Consider the following 20,314-nt stretch of genomic DNA (forward strand, 5'->3'; position numbering starts at 1 on the left):
CAGAGTGGGCAATAAAACTAGTAATGTTGATTCTAGTCTGTCCCCTATATGTATTTATTTCCTTTAGTTCCTTTAAATGTCTTGTTCTGTAACTCAACAAAATTTCAGCAGTTCTTCGCCTTTTGCTGTCTGAAACTTTTTTGCAATCAAACCTCTTCCTTTGAATTTGGTTCAACCTGAGCATTTTTTGCTGTGTTAGAATTCTGTTTAGATATTTTCAACCTTGATCATTCTGACATCTGTGCACATGCCAAGTAATGAATACAGAAAGAAAATAAGTCTTTCTTTTCTTAGACTGTAAGCAGGTAGCTTGGGAGCAGGAATTTTATTTTGGTGTAGAACAGAACATGTTTTGACCAGCACCAAAACCTTTTAGGAAAATTCTCTTGTATTCACAAGTGTTTCTGGCTGCTGTCAGTGTTCCAATTGAACTGTTATTGGTGGCAAAGAAAGAGGCAAATATACAGATAAAGAAAAATATTACTGAGACAGAACTTTACTTGACTTATTGAACACTATTTTTTGTTACTCTAACTAAACTGTTTTTCCCTGAAAACTTTTTCACTGTAATCAGTTAATGTTAGCTTTGAAAAGATGTGTTTATAAATCACATTGAAATAGTTCTTAAAAGTCAACTTTTTTTTTACTTCAAGATAATGATATTCCCAGAGGGCACTTGCACAAACCGATCCTGTCTAATTACATTCAAACCTGGTAGGTATGATGCTCATTTCTCTGTTCTCTACAGAATGTTCTTGTGTCTTCATTTCCTGAAATACCACTTGCATTGTAATTTGCTTGCTGTTGCAGAAGTTGAGTTAATCTTTCAGTAGGGTGGAACTGGAATAGAAATTTTCTTATGCTACAAAAGGATTGTGGTTCCACTGTTGAGCAGAACATTTTAAATCATTCGGATTTTTTTGTTTTTCTTGGCTACTGAGATACATATGAGCTGGAGGACTAATGTTTATTACTGGAGTGGTTTTGTTTATGGTTGTCTGTCTTTTTCTTGCCCCCTCCATATCCTATCTTGGGTTTGTCATGCAGCATTTAGATACCTTAAGCTTTACAGTGTATCAGCATGTATCTCTTTCAGGATGCTCCAACATTTGTTGCTGTGTTGTGTGTGGTTCATTCCTCTCCAGCTCTTCTGTTGAGTTGCATTCTGATGAAGATGGCAAAAGAATCTTGCCGGTATAGCGCTGTAACAGACTCTGTCATTTTTTACAATATTAGTTTATTTAACATCCACATTCTAAGCTCCTTTCCATTAGTATCTGCCTTTTTGGCTTACCAAATTAGTAGAGGGTATAACACTGAACATTGTTGCAGCTGTAAAGTGCAGTTACAGTAGGGAGAAATGCTAATACTGCAGTGAACCACCAATTTTTAATGTAAAACTTGTCTTTATGATGTAGAGAGGGAGATGATGAATGAGGAGGTTGCAGTGAATGAAGCAGTTGTGAATGCATGTTTTGACTTTCTAGGTTTTTGCCTAGCTCATTGTGTTCTGATCTGTGTGTCTTATATTCTGTGTTGCTTACAACTTACAAATGATGGTTAAAATATGACACAGTGAGCACTGTGATTTCTCTCACTGATTCATTTGGCTGAAGGAATCTCAGTATTGTCTCCTGAACAAACATGCAAAAAGCTTTTCTTCCTCCCCTCTCAGCTCTTTACCTTCTTAGATGAGTGGTGGTTATGAGAACATCCACTTCTTTCACTCTCTATTCTCCATATCTCTCTCTCTCTCCCCCCCCACCTGAATCTTGGCCATGCTTTGAAAACCAGCCTGAATCCTTCATTAAAGCTGTAATTTCCTGCCTTCCCTTCTGTGCCATAGACATTCCAGGCACCATACACTTTCTGCCTCAAATCCCCACTCTATCTTCCTATCCTCTGGTCTAGTACATGCTGCTGTCCGCCTCTTGACTGTCTCACTTTTCCTACTGGAACCTGCTTCTGTATCCATCCAGCCTTCCAGAAATCCTTTAACTCAAAATTCCTCACTTACATAAAATTACTTCAGGTCTCTATTCAAATAACTGCTTTCAGGATGCCTTTCCCCATTCTACTCATGGGACCTACACGCCTTACTCTTACTACACAGTTTTTTGGGTTTATGTTTGTGCAAGCTAGTCATACAAACACACTAGTCTAGTTTCACTTAAACAGTGGTCTTGTCATCTATCACTCAGATTTTGTCATCTTCACATTCCTTCAGAAGTTGATTAGGCTGTTGTTTTTGGAGACTTGAATAGAAGGTACCACTGGGCCAAGAACCAAATCTCTGCAGGATCCCATTCAGACAACCTTCATTTAAAGATGTTTATACTCCATTAACAATTACTTTTACATCTCTGCAAGTAGTCTGTAAAGCAAATGTAATGCCAGAATACAGTATACTTCCATTGTTCAGTTCTTAATTTTAATCAAAATATTGGGCAGAACTTAGCAAGTGGCTGTAAAAAACATAGTTTGAATGAAAACTGTCTTTATTAATTGTTTGCATGAGAAAAAGATGTTTAGAGAAATTTTGAGCAAGGAAGTTATGCTTATTTAATCTGTGCTAGAAACCAAGAAAATCATTAGCAAATGACATTTATAGATCTGTGCTACTTATCAGAACTCTAATTTTCATATGAAATGGATACTTCTGTACAGTAGCTCTAGTTTAATACCTTCTATTAGATTTTTTCATAGCTGCAGAATAAACAAGTAAGCCCTTCTGAGGGGAATTAAAGTGGGAGACAAGAAGTTAAATTGATTCTGTTACTTCATAGATGATAAATTTCAAGTAAATTGGTGTTGATAAACTAAAAATGGAAAGCTTCTTTTGCATAAGAAAGCTTAGGTTCTTCACCAAAACCCCCTGTTAACTTAATTTATTGACTTACCTGTCTTGCACATACTCATGTTCTTTTATTCATTTATCAAGCTGAATTTGGTACTGAGCTTTGACTTGTGTACGTGACAATTATTGCAAGTAGTAGAGGATAATTTAGAGAATGCAAGCAAGCATTTTTTTTTTTTTTCGTCTGAAAATGTGGGGATACATTGTCATTCATTAGTGCTTGCTTTTTTGATTGCTTTTGAGGCTACTTTTGGGTTTTATGCATAGGAATTAGTTGATAGTAAAAAAAATACCAGTAATTGTGTAATTTTTTCCTTTACTGCAATAAGTTTCTTTTGTACCAAAAGGCATTATAAAGTAATGATGTGTCATATGTGCATTCTAGGAGCATTTATTCCTGGAGTTCCTGTACAGCCAGTGGTTTTGCGTTATCCAAACAAACTGGTAAGTTCAGCTTGCAGTAAATATGGGACATTTTCTTCTAAATACATTGCACTTCTGTAATCTTTTAGATTGGATAATTAGGTTTAGCAATTTGGGAAGCATTAATAAATGGGTATTGGCTAAGTATATATTCCTTAAGCCTCTAGCAATATAAATAGTCTTAATTGAGACAGTTTAAATATTTCTGCTTCTATTAGGTTACTTCTTTAAAACAGTGCTCTGAAAGTTATCCAGGTTGTTACAAGTACTGTACAAATAACAAGACAAATGTCAATTTCTGTCAAGGATCTATGTTGCTGTGTGCTCCCTGTTACTGCAGTGTATGCTGGAATTTTCTTACTATCATTTGTTGCTGGAAGATGTTTCCGCACCTCCTGCCTGTGGGGGTGTTAGTCACAAATAAATTCTGCTATCTAAATGATTATAGAGTAATGTGTTGGGGAACACGGCAGCTTCATAAGGTGTCTTGTCCATGTTTTGTATACACTGTATGCCTGTCTAAGGAATGCGAAACACAAGCTAATTTGGAGTGCTTCAGTATAAATCACTCGTGTAAATTATATCTGCCAATTATAGTGTTTGCTTACAATATCTAAATTAAACAATTGTTACAAATGCTTGTGAAGATCAGAATCATAGACTGGTTTGAGTTGGAGAGGACCTTAAAAATCGTCTAGTTCCAACCCCCTTGCCATGGGCAGGGACACCTTCCACTAGACCAGGTTGCTCAAAGCGCCGTCCAACCTGGGCTGGAACACTTCGAGGGAGGAGGCAGCCACAACCTCTCTGGGCAACCTGTTCCAGTGCCTTACTACCCTCACAGGAAAGAATTTCTTCCTTCTATCTGATCTGAATCTACCCTCTTTCAGTTTAAAACCCTTACCCCCTGCCCTATCACTACACTCCCTGATAGAGAGTCCCTCCTCATCTTTCCTGTAGCCCCCTTTAAGTACTGGAAGGCCACTATAAGGTCTCCCCAGATCCTTCTCTTCTCCAGGCTGAACAACCCCAACTCTCTCAGCCTGTCCTCACAGGGAAGGTGCTCTAGCCCCTGATCATCTTTGTGGCCTCCTCTGGGCCTGCCCTGCTTGAACAGTCCTTTGTCTATTGGGCCCCAGAGCTGAGCACAGCACCGCAGATGGGGTCTCACGAAGAGCAGAGTAGAGGGGGAGAATCCCCTCCCTTAACCTGCTGGCCACACTTCTCTTGATGCAGCCCAGGATACAGTTGGCTTTCTGGGCTACAAGCACACATTTCTGGCTCACACTTAGTTTTTCATCCACCAATACCTCCAAGTCCTTTTCTTCAGAGCTGCTCTCAACCCATTCTTTGCCCAGCCTGTATTTGTGCTTGAAATTGCCTCAACCCATGTGCAGGCCCTTGCATTTGGCCTTGTTGAACTTCATGAGGTTTGTACGCACCCACCTTTCAAGCCTGTCCAAGTCCCTCTGGATAGCACCTCTCTCCAGTATGTCAACCTCATCACAAGCTTGGTGTTACTGGCAAACTTGCTGAGGGTGCACGCAGTCACGCTGCCTATGTCATATTACCACAAAATGTCATAAAAGAGATTCTTAATATTTATATAGATAGGCATTGGAGTTGGCTTGAATCTGTGTATGGAACTTTACTTTTTCCTACTACTTTTAGTTGCTGTAAATTGGTTTTCAGTGCCTTGCCGAGTCACTGAACCTCCTGCAGTCTACTTCCACTGTGCACTAATGGGGGTGGGGGTGTAATTGCTATTCCTATTTGATTTTTAGATCAAAATTGCTGCAAAAGACTTTCAGCAAAGTTAGAATGAGAAGAAGAAGGAGGAGTATGATGTAATACATGAAGGTCAGATTTATTTTGGCAGTTAAGAGTTAGGTAGCAAGTAAGAACAATAGGGTAGGGAGAGAACATTGGTTTTTACACGCTAAGACAGCATTTCTAGCAGACTTTGTCGCAGGCTTCCTGTTTGTTGTCTTGTTTGATCACTGCATATTATACTTTTAGATTCAGGAAGGAATTTCTTAAAATCTTTGCTTAGCCGGTGAATTCCAGATATGCGTTCTGTGCAGTCACCACATTGCTTTTAGCTTGAACTTCCTGCTGTGATCTACCTTCAGAGCTCCAAGTTCCACAGTTCACATGAGAACAGTCTTGGCCTTGCGTTCAGCTGGCTGTTTTGGGAGGCTTTTGGAGATCAGAGCCTCACACACCTACTACATTCATGTGTACTCTTACATGTTTCTTTCCTCATACTCTATTCAAGAACTAGGTTCTGCAGTGGACTGAGATATGTAGCAAAAGAGATTATGTAAATTAAGGTCTTCTCTAGCAAATACATCTAGTTGTGGTTGCCATAAGAACTCTTTCTAGTCAGGGTTTCCCCCTGAATACCTTTCTTTGGGCTTCTGATTGCCTCTGTCTCTGGTCCTGTATCAGTGTTTCTTTAGCAGTATGTTAGTAAGTTACTCTTCTTGATGCATGAGCATAATGAAGTTGTAAGGCATTAAAACATTGTTTAGACCTGAAATTCAATATTTTCTTCTGTTTCTCTAGTTTGATAGTATTTTGCCTATTGGATGCTTGCCAGAGGTTATGTATATTCTAATTAAAATAAATGTTCTATTGTCTCCATCCATAGGTTCTACAGCAATCCTTTTGGCAATTTGTTTTTACGCTAAATGTCTTTGTGTATACAGCTTTTTCTTCATTTGAATTTTCTATCAGAGTACTGGTAATTATGAAAGGCAATATACCTGTTTAAATATCATTGTAAGTAGATTAAATATTATCACTGTAAATAGATTAAATATAATTGTAAATAGATTTTTATGTTCCAAGTGTCTTCCACAGGTGACTGTATTTGACAAGAGGTTTGGCAACATCTCTTGTCCAGCTTTGGTGTATCAGGGTTGACTGAGCATGTAAACACAGCCAATCTCCTGTTTGAAGTTTGGCATGATTCTCAGTATCTTCTTGTGTCAAATACAAGTTATATGGAAGATATACTTCCACACAATTCAAAGGATTCATTATCTAGACACAAAAGTTTCAAAATGTACTCAGAATACTGTCGAAGTAAATGCTGTTCATACGCATAAGATGATAGCTGTGATAACAGGTATCTAAACTAGGTATGGAAGATATCACTTCCTGTTTTCTGCTTGCTGTTCTTAACATTAAAATATTGTATGTGCTGGCGGGAGTCTCATACGAAATAAGTCTGCCTCTTGCAGACCAGAATCCTGCTTTTCTACTGCCTGGCATTTATTGTCATCCCTGCTGCATCCTGATGTTCTATATGGAAAAAAAGTATGCATGTCTTCTGTGACATTCACATTGGGAATTTCTTGCAGGATTGTTGATAAATACATGGCTTGAGTTTGTTGTGTCAGCTAGCCAGCACAATGGCTGGATTCTGCAAATACCTATTAGCTGTTCAGTGATCAATTGCCCAGGCAAGGTACCTTTATAGAGCTCACTTTTCTTTGTCTCCCTCTGCTTTGTTGCAATTTACAGAGCTGCGTTGGATGTGTAGTGCCGTGGTGGTGTTCTATATGGCAGATCTATCTCTGATTAGAGAAATTATCAGCTACCTACATGGCAGTGGTCGGGGTTTGTAAATGAAAGTTCCTTGTGGAAAAGAAGCCCAAACATAACATGTTTACTTGCAGTATTATCAGTGACATCAAAGTTGCCAGAAACAGTTTAACAGTAAAACTATAGATGTTAAAAGCTCTATAAGATCACTCCATGGAGAAGTCTGTTTTCATGCACATTATGTTGATTGCTAGAGATAGAATAGTTCTTCATCATATTTTGTTTGATTTTAAAATAATTATTGAAGTCAAGATTTAAATTCTTGGTAGTCTTTCATGATATATTGACCTTACTCCAAGCTGTTTGTCTCTTACATTCATCACATTTTTCACCTTTTATGGATGTGTTGCTTGCTTTCATTTTTACTTATGACAGCCTTTTGCTCTAAATGGTAATGAAAGCATGAGTTTGAATTGATTTTTCAAGATCATGGCATGTGTGATCACATAAACTACCTAAAATGGTTTTCGATGGTAGCATAGAACTGAACTGGAACACTTTCAGTAGGTTGATAGAAGTATCTTTCTGATCTGGTCTTCTAGAAACCTGAATTTACTGAATCCTCTTGTCTTTCCATTTATTACTTGGACATTTTTCTCCCAGTTCATCTGAACAGTAGCTTGGAACTCATTTTCAGTTTTTTGGATTCTTGCTTCTACGCTTAAATATTGTCTCCAAGTATTGCAGTTTTTTCCTACACTGTTTCTTAGTCCTACAGTTAAAAACACGATGACCTTTACTGTCATATTCCTTCTGCTCAACTGTTATATACTCCTTTCCAGGTCTCTGTTCTCTTTTTGCTATTTGCTTTTTGTTCACTTCTTCCACTGCTATTTGTCCTCTCAGTATTTCACACACTGTTCATCTCAGCCATCTAAAAGTGATGCTTGTCTTGCTCAAGTAAATTGGTGAGTTCAGATGTCTTATAATGTACCTTTTGATTGTTGGATCAGGCAGGTCTGTGAGTAAAGGCAACCGGAAAAATACTGTTTTGAGGTAAGACATAAGGTCTTACTTGTCCCACTGCTTCATGTCAGTTGAACAGTCTTCAGTCATCTCCGCAGGTCCCAAATGCTTCAGAAGTGTTACAGAGTGTTCATATCTGTTGCTGGGAGGTCTAAATAAAGTGTAGGGACGCTCGAGGGGCACCCTGTCAAGCAGGATGGGTTAGGAAAATGCACATGGGCTGTGCATATTGAGGAACTTTAGTTTATAGTAAGTAACTTTCTTTTCCAAGGCTAATAGCTTTTGAAGAATCCCTGGATCTTTATGAATATAGATACTCTGTGTTGAAAAGCTGTTACTGGGTATGTATTAGCTACATAAAAGGCAGGCTGATTCCTGTTGAGACTAAGAACTTTGGCAAAGAGGGCACTGAAGTTTCCCTGAAAACCTTTTAGTCATATGTCATCAGTTATACTATGTATAATGTAACAAAAGTTTGAAGTACAGCAATTAATTTCAACTGTCATGCTTCTTTTCTTAGGATACAATCACATGGACATGGCAAGGGCCAGGAGCGTAAGTGTTCTATGTTTTATTGCGTATATTATGATTGCTTTCTTTTGTTAGTTTTTGTCTTACAGGTGTATATGCTCAAGTAGTAATTGCTGGTTATTGGATTATTCTTTGGGAATATTTCGTGTCTTTTATTGTTCCCTTAATTATGATAATATTCAGCTAGAGGAATGCACTTATATACAGTATAATTCTGCTGATACGATTTTGGTGGCTCGCAGAATGGGTTTTAGGTTTTTATTTCTAATTTTTTTAATTTTTTTTTTTTTTTTAGCTAAGTGCCTGAAGTAAAACAACTTGCTTCTATGTATGCAAATCGATTTGGTGTGTTTTTGTATGAAATCTGCGTGGCTGCTGTTTGAAATTTGCTTAGTCCCACAAAAAACATCACCCCACTCAGAGAATTTGGAGATACTGTTTCCATTATCTTGCCTGAATGTAGCTTTGATACTTATTTAAAAAAAAAAAAAAAAATCTAGAGGTTCCTTTAGCAAATTCATGTAATGTCAAATACTAAATGAAGCAATTCTTGCTTGTTTTAAAAAAATAGTTTTTTAGGATTATTTTCATATTGGAGTAGAAGTTCTAAAATGTTTAAATGAAGATCAAACCAAGAAATTTTGAACCCTGTGTAAAGGGGAGTTGGATTCCATGGTTAATGGCTTGCCATTAACCTCCTCCTTGTGAACTATTGTTTTGAATGTCCCACCTGGGATCCTGTATTTTAGTAGTAATGCAGACACCATTGGGATTAGATAAGATTCAAGTAATTTAGAATTTTGTCAGTTAATTCTGCACCTTCAAATGGACTGAGAACCAAGTCTAATTAAGGACGTGTCTTAATTTGGAGACTTGAGAAAATCATTGATCACTTCTAAAGGTTCAGCTTTCAGTTAAATCATCACATTGGAAGTAGTTTAATCCACGATAATGTCTAAAGTAGGTACTGCAGCATTTACCATGTAGGGATTTATCTTCTCTCCTTGTGAGTTACTTCCTCTTCCCTTGCATTTACACTGCCGTTCATCTAGCAAATTAACTTGGTCAGAGGGGAGAAAGGTTGAGTAGCTTACTTCTAGCTTAGTGTCCTACCTGAGGAGTCAAGAACACATAGGAGAAGGAATAGAAGGGAAGGAACTTGTAGGTGTGTTGCCTCAGATCACTTTAATGTGTATAGAACCCTTATTCAGAAGTGCTGACCTCTGCTAATAAAGTTAAATTAAATTAAAGATGAATCAGAATCTGAGGCAGCATGTGATGTTATGCATCACTGGGTCAGTTTAAATTACAGCTTTACTTAGGATTAATTCTCCAGAGTGACCTAAAATGTATATCTGATATCTTAGCAGAAAATACTATTAAGACTGATACAGTCTTCACTTCATCAGCAAATGTGTCTCTTGTTCTGTCGTAGCCAAAACGTAATCTGGAAATGTTGATGTATCCAGAAGTATTCTGTTTGTTCAGAGTTGCTGTAGCCTCTAAAATGGATTGAAAGTTTCTCAAATGGAGGCTATACACTTTCTTCCACTTAAGGAAAGTAATGTTTTTACTAGTTTGACAGTACTGAAAGCAGATCAACTGACCTTACCTTGAAAACAAAAATTGTCTATAGCATACAATTTAAATTTTCTCTACATCGGATTCGAATTAGATACAGGTTCTACCCGTGTTTTAAATTGATATTCATAATTTAAGGTTTAATCTTTGAGGGTTACAGGGAGTTGGCAGAGAGAAAAGTTTACTTGTAATTTACTGGGGATTTTTTAATGATCTTGGACAAGGACCTAGAAACCAGATTTTCGTGTTTCCTGTCAGTGATGTAAACTTCAACTCACAAGTTTCACTGTTGTTCTTGCTTCTCTTCTTTGCTTTAATGTGTAGGAGAGAAGGGGAAAAAAGCCTGTGTTGCAGCCCTCAATGAGTGTGTTGCAAAAGGAGTAGGGTGTTGCTTCTAGGAACTTCACTTTATCTGCCTAAGAGGATTTTGACCAACCCTCCCCTCACAGTGATTGCTGAAACTACCTAGATACTGTACAAAAAGTGACTACTGACTCTGATCCCTAATTTAAATTTACTAAATCCTTTCCTGGATTTGAATCTTACTGCTTTCTAAGGTCAAGTTTATTCCAGTATCTTGTGTCTTAGGCTACTAAAACACATGTACTGCATTTCATTAACAGACTTCTGAAGTATAATGAACTTTGATTCCAAACCAAGGTAATGATAAAATCTTAGTAGCTATAATTAATCTTGCCAACTCTATGCCAAATACAGCATTTTCCTGAAACAGACTTACTCTTTTCTTTACACACTATGCATAGATCAGATCTAACTGTATGTATTAGTACCTGTATATCATATTACTGCTTGTCTTCCTGCTTTTGGGTATCTTTTAAGATGCAACTCAGTGTAAATTGCCTTTGTTCTACCTTACAGAATGTAATGTATAGAGGTACTCTGAAATCTCTTCTGTTGTTTTTGTATCTGAATATGGTCATACGTACAAGTTGAATGTTACTTGAAGACTTTGAAATCTAATGTACTACTGCTTTACTACATGTACATTTTTTTCCTCCATACTTTTCCTTTTTTTTCCCCCTTTAGGTTAGAAATTCTGTGGCTTACTTTGTGTCAGTTTCACAATTCTGTGGAAATTGAGGTCAGTAAAAAAAACCCAAACAACCAAACAGTGTATTCTGAGCAGTATCAGAATACATAATATTGTGCTTAATTCTGCAGTACAAGTTTGTATTCAAACTATATGTTAATAGTCTGCAAAACCAGGTTAAAATAGCACTTACATTTTAGACAAATTGCTTCTATATCTGAACATGTAGCCTAAAAATGGAATAACAAAATATAGACTTCCACTTGGCTTAAGGCTTTAATTTCTTATTCTTTTAAATTAAGCAGATTTCTGACTGTTTAAAGATTCTTTTGTGAATAAATTTCTTACTTCTAATTGCCTGATTGCTATTCCAGCTAGTATACCAACTGTGTGTGTTAGATATCCAAGTGTGTGAATGCTGATGTAGAAACTAAGGACTATCTTCTAAAGAAAAATCATTGTAAGTGGTTTCTCCTAGGCCAAATAGGTTATTTAGTATCTGGCTAATTTTTTTTTTTATTAGGCACTGTTCAGAATGTGAAATTGGGAAACACAAAGGAAATTTAAGTTTATGTATAGTCTTAACTTTGTTTTGAGGAAAAGAGTATGTGATCCTAAGGCTGAAGACTATTTTAGTGAAAATGCAAAACCAAATAAAACCTTTCCTTTTAAATTGTTGTCCATATGCATTTTACAGAGAGTAATTACATTTTTGTGGAGAAGTATGGTGTTTTCATAGAATCATAGAATGGTTTGAGATTGAAGGGACCTTAAAGATCATCTGGTTCCAACCCCCATGCCATGGGCTGGGACACCTTCCACTAGATCATGTTTTAAAGGTGTTATATGTGATATTTGACAGATGTTCTGGAGTTCTTTTGCTCATGTATCTTAATAATGAAGTAGCTACTTATCTCTTACTGATAGCCGGGTAAATTAATAGAAAGAACTCTTACATATATACATATGTACATAGACATATTATGTATATATATAGACACAATAGTAACATGTTAATCACAGTAGTTATCATTGCTATGCTCAGTGTTTGTTTATGCTATAAATTTTTCTCAGAAATAATGAATGCATAAAATACCAGCCACTGAACAGTCATATCTTGTAGAAATTACTGTTATCACTTTAGTGGCATATTTTCAGCTATTAATAGTATATATATTTTTTAAAAAAATCAAATATCTTATTTCCAAAACAGTGACATGTTTTTGGTAGAAGGGCCAGGGAGCAACTGCCTCATGCAGGAGCAAGGCAAACCAACTGATTGGCAGGATTTTTAATCTATCTCGGAACACGGTTTTCTGCCCTAGGCAAGTAAAATGGGTTCTTTCACACAGAAGCGAACGCTGCTGAGCTCTCTTGATTTTTGAGACAGCAGCTGCTAGCAGATGCTGAGTTTCTGGAGTACATACAGAACTTGCTCAAGGACAAGTTATGATCTTTGGCCTTCTCTTTTGAAAAAAAAAAATTTAAAAAAGCTAGTGACTTTCTGAAATACACTGTACTAAGGAGCTGGCAGAGGGTAGAAGAGCAGAACTGTCTGCAAAGCTGTTTGCAAGTATGAGGCAGAGTACTTGAGAACTACTTGTTGAATCTGTTTTTGTTAGGAAGTGCTGCAGATTTAGGAATGTAGGGGAAAAAATGAGGAATTCTGTGTTCAAAGTCATGGTTTTCCCCTGGTCTCCAAAGCTTATTGGCTTTTATTCCTGCTTTGTTCCATCAGCACATGGATACTGGCAAATACCAACCAGCCTTGATACAAGAATTATTGCTGAAGATCCAATAACTCAGGGAGGTGTACAGCAAAGCAACAGAACTGCAGTTGGTTTTAGTTAAATGATAGCTTGTAAGGTCTAACAGCCAGCAGTCAGGATCTGAAATTTGTTAGTATGGGCTTCTCTGCATATAATGTATGTTCTGGCATACCATACATGGCATGTATATTGAGAAGCAAGCATATATGTAGGTTTCATGATAGGTTACTATAAATAATGGCCTGCCCATCCATCCTGTACTTGGAACTGACATGCAAGCAATCTTGTGAAGAAGAAAGGGTATGTGATCACCTGTGCATTGAGTTTGGTTTGGCTCATGTCAGGTTTTTTTACTGGCCTGTCAGCTTCAGTGTTCATACATCTATCACAATCTGCAGCAGCTGAGTGTTCTTCTCTTACTGTTGTTAGTGGTGCTGAAATGATTGTGCTAGTTCTGTCCAGTTAGGCACAGACATGTAGAACATTTTTGAACTTGCCTCGTATTTGAACTTGTTCTGTGTTTGAATGAATGACTTAATAGCAATTTGCAACCCAAAGTAAAAGAAATAGAATTGGGCTTGGAACTTCAGGGAACAATTTTTCTGTCTGCTAGCTTCACAGTCTTTGTTTCTTTGTATACTGCATCACATCAGGCTGTCACACCTGCTTGTAAATATAGAAGACAGGAGTCATGTTTTCAGTTGCAGTGGCACATATAGGGAAAACTGTAGCACAACCCAACTAAATTGAGGATTTGTCCATCACTGAGTTACCTCTAAGAAACAGTTAGATAAACATTTACTGGCAATTGCTGATCATACCATTACGCAAGTCTGAAAATACAGCTGACTTTATAGTTATTGATAAGTATTTGCTTAAATGATTAACTTTGTATTCATTTCCCACTTGTTATTTTCTTTTTTAAAGACCAGTGTGAAATTTCTGGATCACAATTCCCATTTTATACTACCCATAGGTAACTGTATGAAATATAACTAAGCTTATTACATCTTTGGTTTCTGCTTCAGAAGTTTTCCACAGAATTATGAACATTTTGTTCACTTAGTGCATAAGTTATCTCACTGCACTACTAAGGGAATTGTCTTTCTGATACTGAGCGGGGGTGGGAATCAGTGATCCCTTCTTGTTCCTTTTATTTGAGAAGATAGTTACTTGACAGAAGTGAGATATTTTGAGGGTTTTTATAAATGAGACTGGCCGTGATCTTGGGGCTTACATCATGTTCTAACAAACACTTAAAAACACTGCCAAAAGCTGGAAAGTCTTTTAATATAGGCCATCCCATTTTGTAAGCTGCTTTTTCTGTTGTAGATCTCCAGCAGTTAAGGTTTAATTCTCCCTTTCATATGTCAAGTGTTCTGTGATTCTGTGGCCATGTGCATTTATTTTGAGTTTCTCTTTCAGTTGAGTATTAATAGTGTCAATTTGAAGGAGAAATTTTTCAAAACTTCCAGCAACAGAAGTTAAAAAGACTTCTGACGTGTACATTAAGCAGTTATATATGATTTCAAAATGTGCAGGGGGAACAATAAATGCCTGCTGTCCTGAGAATTTGAATTCTTAATATTTAAACTATAGAACAATGTTCATGTAACAGGTCCTTTTCTTGATTGTCTGGAATGAGCTGAACAATACAGGTTGTAAGAGAAAACTTTGTGCAAGAAACTGCTAGTGCTTTTAAATACTTTAAAAATTCCTGGTCTCACTTATGAGAAGAGGATAAAACTCGGGTTCCATGAGGTAAGAAATGAGCAGAGTCACTGTTATATGAATTTCTAGAAGTATGACACATTTTAAAGCATTTAAGAGTTCAATTTTTAAATTTTTGTAGTCCTTTTGTTAATATAATTTTGTAGGTAGCAACAAAGTGTATACTTTTTTCACTGTAGCACTATAATAGAGATTGTTTAAAATGTTAAATATTCTTAGTATAATTCAGTTCTCTGTATGCAGTTTCTACCTGTGTATATTCCTTCAGAAGAAGAAAGAAAAAATCCAGTGTTATATGCCAATAACGTCAGACGTGTAATGGCAGAGTAAGTATGTTATAATGCGGAATTAAAAATAGATCTGTGGCTTTAATCTTAGGATCAAGAAAATTCAAGTCAATGTAGTTGTCTGCTTGCAAAGAAGCTTGTAGTCTGCATTAGTGTGTACAAAACTTCTTGTATAGCAGTTGCCTTCCTCTCTGTGTAGGCCAGGGAGCCACAAACACAGCAAGAACTGTAGGACTTCAGTTTTGGTTTTGCTTTTTCAATGTGTCCTCATATAACAAGCCAGTTCTGCTCACTGCTGTGGGTATTTAGTCTTCTGGGGAGAAAGCTATAGTTGAATTTTATGAAAGTTAATGTATCTGAATTTGTGCTATTGAGGTTGTATTTTAAGCTGTGACTTTTTTAATGAGGTTGAGAATAGTTTCATGTATTCATTGTTAGCCTCTTGTTATTTCAAATAGTAAAGCACAGAAAAGCTGCTTCTGTTGGAAATAGAGTACTGATACACTGCGAACTAATTAAAGTTGAACATTAATGTTATGACATAACACTTCTCTAGTGTATGATAAAGTCAACATTGAATACACAGACCTTCATTCTCTTCTGTTTTATTTTTGATTAACCTCTTTTTCATTCATTTTTTTGTCCTTTCAGTAAATCTTTCAGTCAGTAGATGTTCTCAGTCTTTACAGAGAACCCTCAGGTCTATGATCATTAATAACTCTTGAAGAATTTATTAATTTTAATAATCCTGATTTTGAAAGAATTTATGAAATCTTAATTTTCTTGTGTAACTTCTGTTTATAAGTTACCAGTTTCAGCCAAAGGCAAGTTTGTAGATAGAAACAGGTAACTCTTCTCTCATTTGTAAGCAGAACTCAGCTCTGAGTTTCCTTAAGGATGTTTGGCCTATAATATAACAGTAGATCAATACTCAATCCATTGTACAGAAGAACATTTCTCACAAAAGAAAAAACAGAAGGACCTGTGTGAATCAACCTGTCTCAGAGTTGCAGTGACCTCAAAGACTTTTGTAGTTCACTTAAGACAGTCAGCTGGCACTACATAAAAGTGTTTTCCTCAGACTTTGGGTAGAAAGCCATGTTACTAAACCTTTATTCTGAACTCTGTTCCAATCAGATGACAGAAATTTTGACAACCTACAGAAGTTTACAACGATGGGCATGTTGAAAGCCTTCCCTTCTATGTGTTCATAGGAGAGGTGTTATTTTCCTCATCCTTTTGTTTCTCCTTCCTACCTCTGAAAAATTAGGCATTTGGGGTAACAGAAGTGGGATGCAGATCTAAAGGGAAGACTGTCAGAATGAGAGATAGTGAATACGACTTGCTTTTTGATGAAGAAGGTGCTGTAGATGCCGTGTCGATTTGAAAGGAAAATAAATGTGATTGGATATCGAAGTTCAGAAGTTAAAATGCATATGGGAATGAGACAAAATGCTGATGTCTGGATACTGTGGATTGCTGTAGACCAAGGTAAAATAACATCAACGTAGCCAAAATTTATTTACTGCTGACTACTTCCAGATGCTTATTTTTTAGTGGCAGTTCTCCAGACTCTTCCAATTCATTCATGTGTCTTTTGGTACAGAAGATACCAGCTCAGATGCTGTCGGTCTGTTCTGGAGCTCTAGCAGTTGCAACTCTAGCCCCTCAGGTGCTATTTGGTGCTAGCATTGCACTCTGCATAGCTGAGTAAAGGACAGTATTACTGCTTCATCTAGATTTGTTTCCTTTTCTTGAAGATGGAATCGGTGGCAGTGTACCATTTTGATGTCAAGAAGTCACTTCAGAATCTGTTTAGATGTCTTTTTTCCCCTTCCTCCCCATCATATTTTTCTGGAAGAAGAGTAATCCTACTGGATATTTTACAGCAGAAGCGGTAGCAGTCCCAGATAATAATGTATTTGTGAGCCAGAACCAGTGTCATGGCAAAACCTTGTGTCTTACCCCTGATTTCAAGGGGCATTGATAGACCTTGTAGAGTGCAACAATAGATATGATTTCCACTCCTGAAATCTCTTTGCCTTCATTGTAATCTTGTCTCACAAACAGGTTCTATTAAGTGTTGAACAAAGCACTTGACAGGATGTCTGATTCTTATGCTGCTTCTGCTTGTTGACTCTGGAGAATTTTTGGTTTAGCCTTATTTGTTTAGCTTCTCTGTGGGCAGCTGCAGATGTGGGTGATGGAGGTCTCTAGATAGTTCCTGTTTACTTTTATATAAATTGAATATTTGACAAAGGAGATGCTTTCATTCACAGAGGCTTGCTTCCTCATGTCACGAGGTTCTTGCAGAACGGATAAATTTATTTGCCCAAAAAGTGAAACCCAAAGTGAGCCTGGCCTTTTGGCTCTCAGGCCAGGAACTTCAAGCATAACTGTTCTGTGCTTCAGGAGCAGGCAGCCATACCAGTAACAAAGGAGATGCCACTTTTTAACTGCTGTAGCACTCTACAGGTCTTTATTGTATTCCTTCTCATTTGGGATGACAAGGATTGTATACTCTTGAACATGTGTTCAAGTGTTAACCCACCATTTGTATCATTTACCTTCTCTGCTGCCATATACCAGCCATTTGAGTATGAACACACTGGTTTGTTTTTCCTGGGCCATTGTGCTGGTTTTGGCTGGGACAGAGGTAACTTTCTTCGTAGTAGCTAGTATGGGGCTGTGTTTTGGATTTGTGCTGATAACAGTGTTGATAAGACAGGGATCTTTCAGTTACTGCTAAGCAGAGCTTACACAGCGTCAAGGCTTTTTCTGCTTCTCCCCCCACCCCACCAGTGAGTAGGCTGGGGGTGCACAGCAAGTTGGGAGGGGACACAGCTGGCACAGCTGAGCCCAGCTGACCAAAGGGATATCCCAGACCATATGACGTCATGCTCAGCACATAGAGCTGGGGGAATAAGGAGGAAGGGGGGACGTTTGGAGTGATGGTGCTTGTCTTCCCAAGTCACCGTTATGTGTGACGGAGCCCTGCTGTCCTGGAGATGGCTGAGCACCTGCCTGCCCATGGGAAGTGGTGAATGAATCCCTTGTTTTGCTTAGCTTGTGCATGGGGCTTTTGCTTTCCCTATTAAACTGTCTTTATTTCAACCCATGAATTTTCTCACTTTTAATCTTCTGATTTTTCTCCACCATCCTGCTGTGAGGGGAGTGAGTGAGCAGCTGTGGGGTGCTTAGTTGCTGACTGGGGTTAAACCACAACCACCATGTTGGGGGTGATCATCTCACTAATGTGAGCGTTGTGACCAGAAGTTACTCAGTCTGGATTACTATTATGCAAGCATCGTTTCCTGTTGCTTTTCAGGACCTCATTTCACAAACTTTAAAACTTTAATTATTTATTATTTAATATTTATTTACTTTATGTTTTAATTAATTGATTGTAATATGAGCTGATCTCTTAATGAAAGGTTTTTCAGTATTTGTACACTGACCTGTCACTAAATTCCACAAGAATCCATGTGATACATTTCCATTTTTAAAAGGACACTGTGTCATGTAGAAAATTAGTTTAAAAATCACAACTTCTGCAGACCTTTCAGTTGCACCTGTGGCCACTTACTGCAACGCTAACCTGTAGTGGTATCTTCACTGCAGTCCTCATTGGGAAGATGAGCAAGATCCAAGACAATAGTGGCTGGTCACTTTACAGCATCTTTAAAAATCCAAAGTTTCTTTCTAAAAGGTTTTCTTAATCTCACCTGTGCAATTACCAGTATTTTAATGTCTGTGATCTTCAACCTTTTTCTCCTTGACAGATATTTATTCAATAGCATTGGGCCAAAAACTAGAACAATGTGCAGTTTTGTTACAGCCACTCAGATAGCTGTTTGTTTTGTTATCTGTGTAATCAGAACTGGAATTACTCATTCAGGCTAGCCAGTGCTGCTGACATAGTTACTCCATGCTTGTCTTCCTTTGGATGATTTTCTTACTCTGCACAAAAAGTATGTGCTAATTAGATTAATCCACTGTTTAGAGTATGGCCTCCTACTTATTCCCTATCAATATGCTTTGTGTTTGATTTTCTCATACAACCTACTGAGTGAGTCTGTCTCTTTTTGGTCTTTCTGGCCTTGTTCTGACTGCTGCTCTGTTTAGTGGATGTTCTTCTCATCCATAACATGCTATCAGGAAGTGTGTTTAGAGTCACTTTCAAATCACTGAAAATGTTGAGTGCTTTTAAATATGGCAACAGTCCATGCAGGTTCTCTGTTTAAAATAAGTAAATAAAATTCAGTGATATCTTGAGTTTTAAATCATTTCATATGTTCTTTATTGCTCTAATACAGTTCTGAAGGCATCATACTAGTAAGTCATGCCGTGTAGATACATATTATGTTGGCTTATTTTTGTCAGTATTACAATTGTAAAATTGTCATTTTGGTCTTCATGTGCATGAGCTATTATCACCTTATTGATGGTAGTCAGTGTGGATTATTTTGATATGTTAATTTATTCATTTCAGTACATAACTGTTTCTTCTATGTTTTCTAGCTGAGTGTTATGTTTTCTGTCCTATGTTGTTACTTTCTTTTTTTTAATAGCTTCAATGTATTAACTCTTGATTTACTGGAACTATAGTAGTGTTGTAAAATTGTCAGTTTGTAGACCTGAGGCTTCACTCCCAGCTCTTCTAGAATTATTAGGAACAAATCATCTGACCTTGCCATGATAAGAATTTATTTCTAAGAATCTCTCAGTGGTAAAGGAGACATATCTACCGCTGTTAAAGCATTGGAAGGTAATTAATTTTATTCATAAGATATGTCATCTTAATTGTTTCCTAATGTAAAGTATTGCATATGACAGCTTTTTTTATTCTCTTGGCAACTTTACTATTCTCAGTTAGTAATGTCGCTGTTTATATTTTTTCTTATGCTTTAAAAACATCTTATGCTTCTTAGCTGCATCAATTGCAACTTTTTCTCTGTCTTTACCTTTCCATGTTGTTTTTATGAATATAGTTTTTAATTTACTGCTACCCATTTAAAGTTCATCTGTTTTGTGGTTTGTTTGGGTGTTTTTTTTTCCCTAAAAAAAATGTTAGTTGTCTCTTTTCATTGTGGGATTGTACCCTTTTACCTGTTGAATAGATTCTTGAACACCTAAATTTTCATTAGTACTTTTATTCTGGAAGATATCTGATAGTTGTCAAGCAGTCAAAATACTGTTTAGGGTATAGAAACACTGCTTTAAAGAAGAAGTAGGTAACTCTTCCACTCCTACTTGCAAAACAAAATTTAATCATTTGTTACCTTAACCAGCCATTAGGGCTCAGATATGTTTAAGAGGAGTATGTCAGTAGCTCAGCTTCTAGTTATTGCATGTACTTAGCACTGTTCGTTTTGTACACAAATAAACCAATGGTAGTTCAAGCAGCTAATTGTGAAAATCTACACTGCAGGATTTTTGTGTAATTCTGAAGTAACTTCACCCATAATTACAGACATTAACTGCTTAGATAACTATACACAGACCT

At 37.1% G+C, this 20,314-nt stretch overlaps 1 protein-coding gene across 1 annotated transcript in view; it reads left to right on the forward strand.

Moving 5' to 3' along the window:
- Positions 1–20,314, forward strand: part of LPCAT1 (lysophosphatidylcholine acyltransferase 1) — a 72,266-nt gene that overhangs the window by 19,532 nt on the left and 32,420 nt on the right. Inside the window, exons 5-9 of the mRNA XM_074899397.1 lie at positions 654–714; positions 3,243–3,301; positions 8,379–8,413; positions 11,018–11,072; positions 14,765–14,847. Of these exons, the coding sequence (XP_074755498.1) occupies positions 654–714; positions 3,243–3,301; positions 8,379–8,413; positions 11,018–11,072; positions 14,765–14,847 (293 nt within the window). The remainder of the gene's footprint in view (positions 1–653; positions 715–3,242; positions 3,302–8,378; positions 8,414–11,017; positions 11,073–14,764; positions 14,848–20,314) is intronic.

Source organism: Athene noctua, chromosome 2, assembly GCF_965140245.1.
Source record: "Athene noctua chromosome 2, bAthNoc1.hap1.1, whole genome shotgun sequence".
In the NCBI taxonomy this organism is placed as follows: Eukaryota; Metazoa; Chordata; class Aves; order Strigiformes; family Strigidae; genus Athene; species Athene noctua.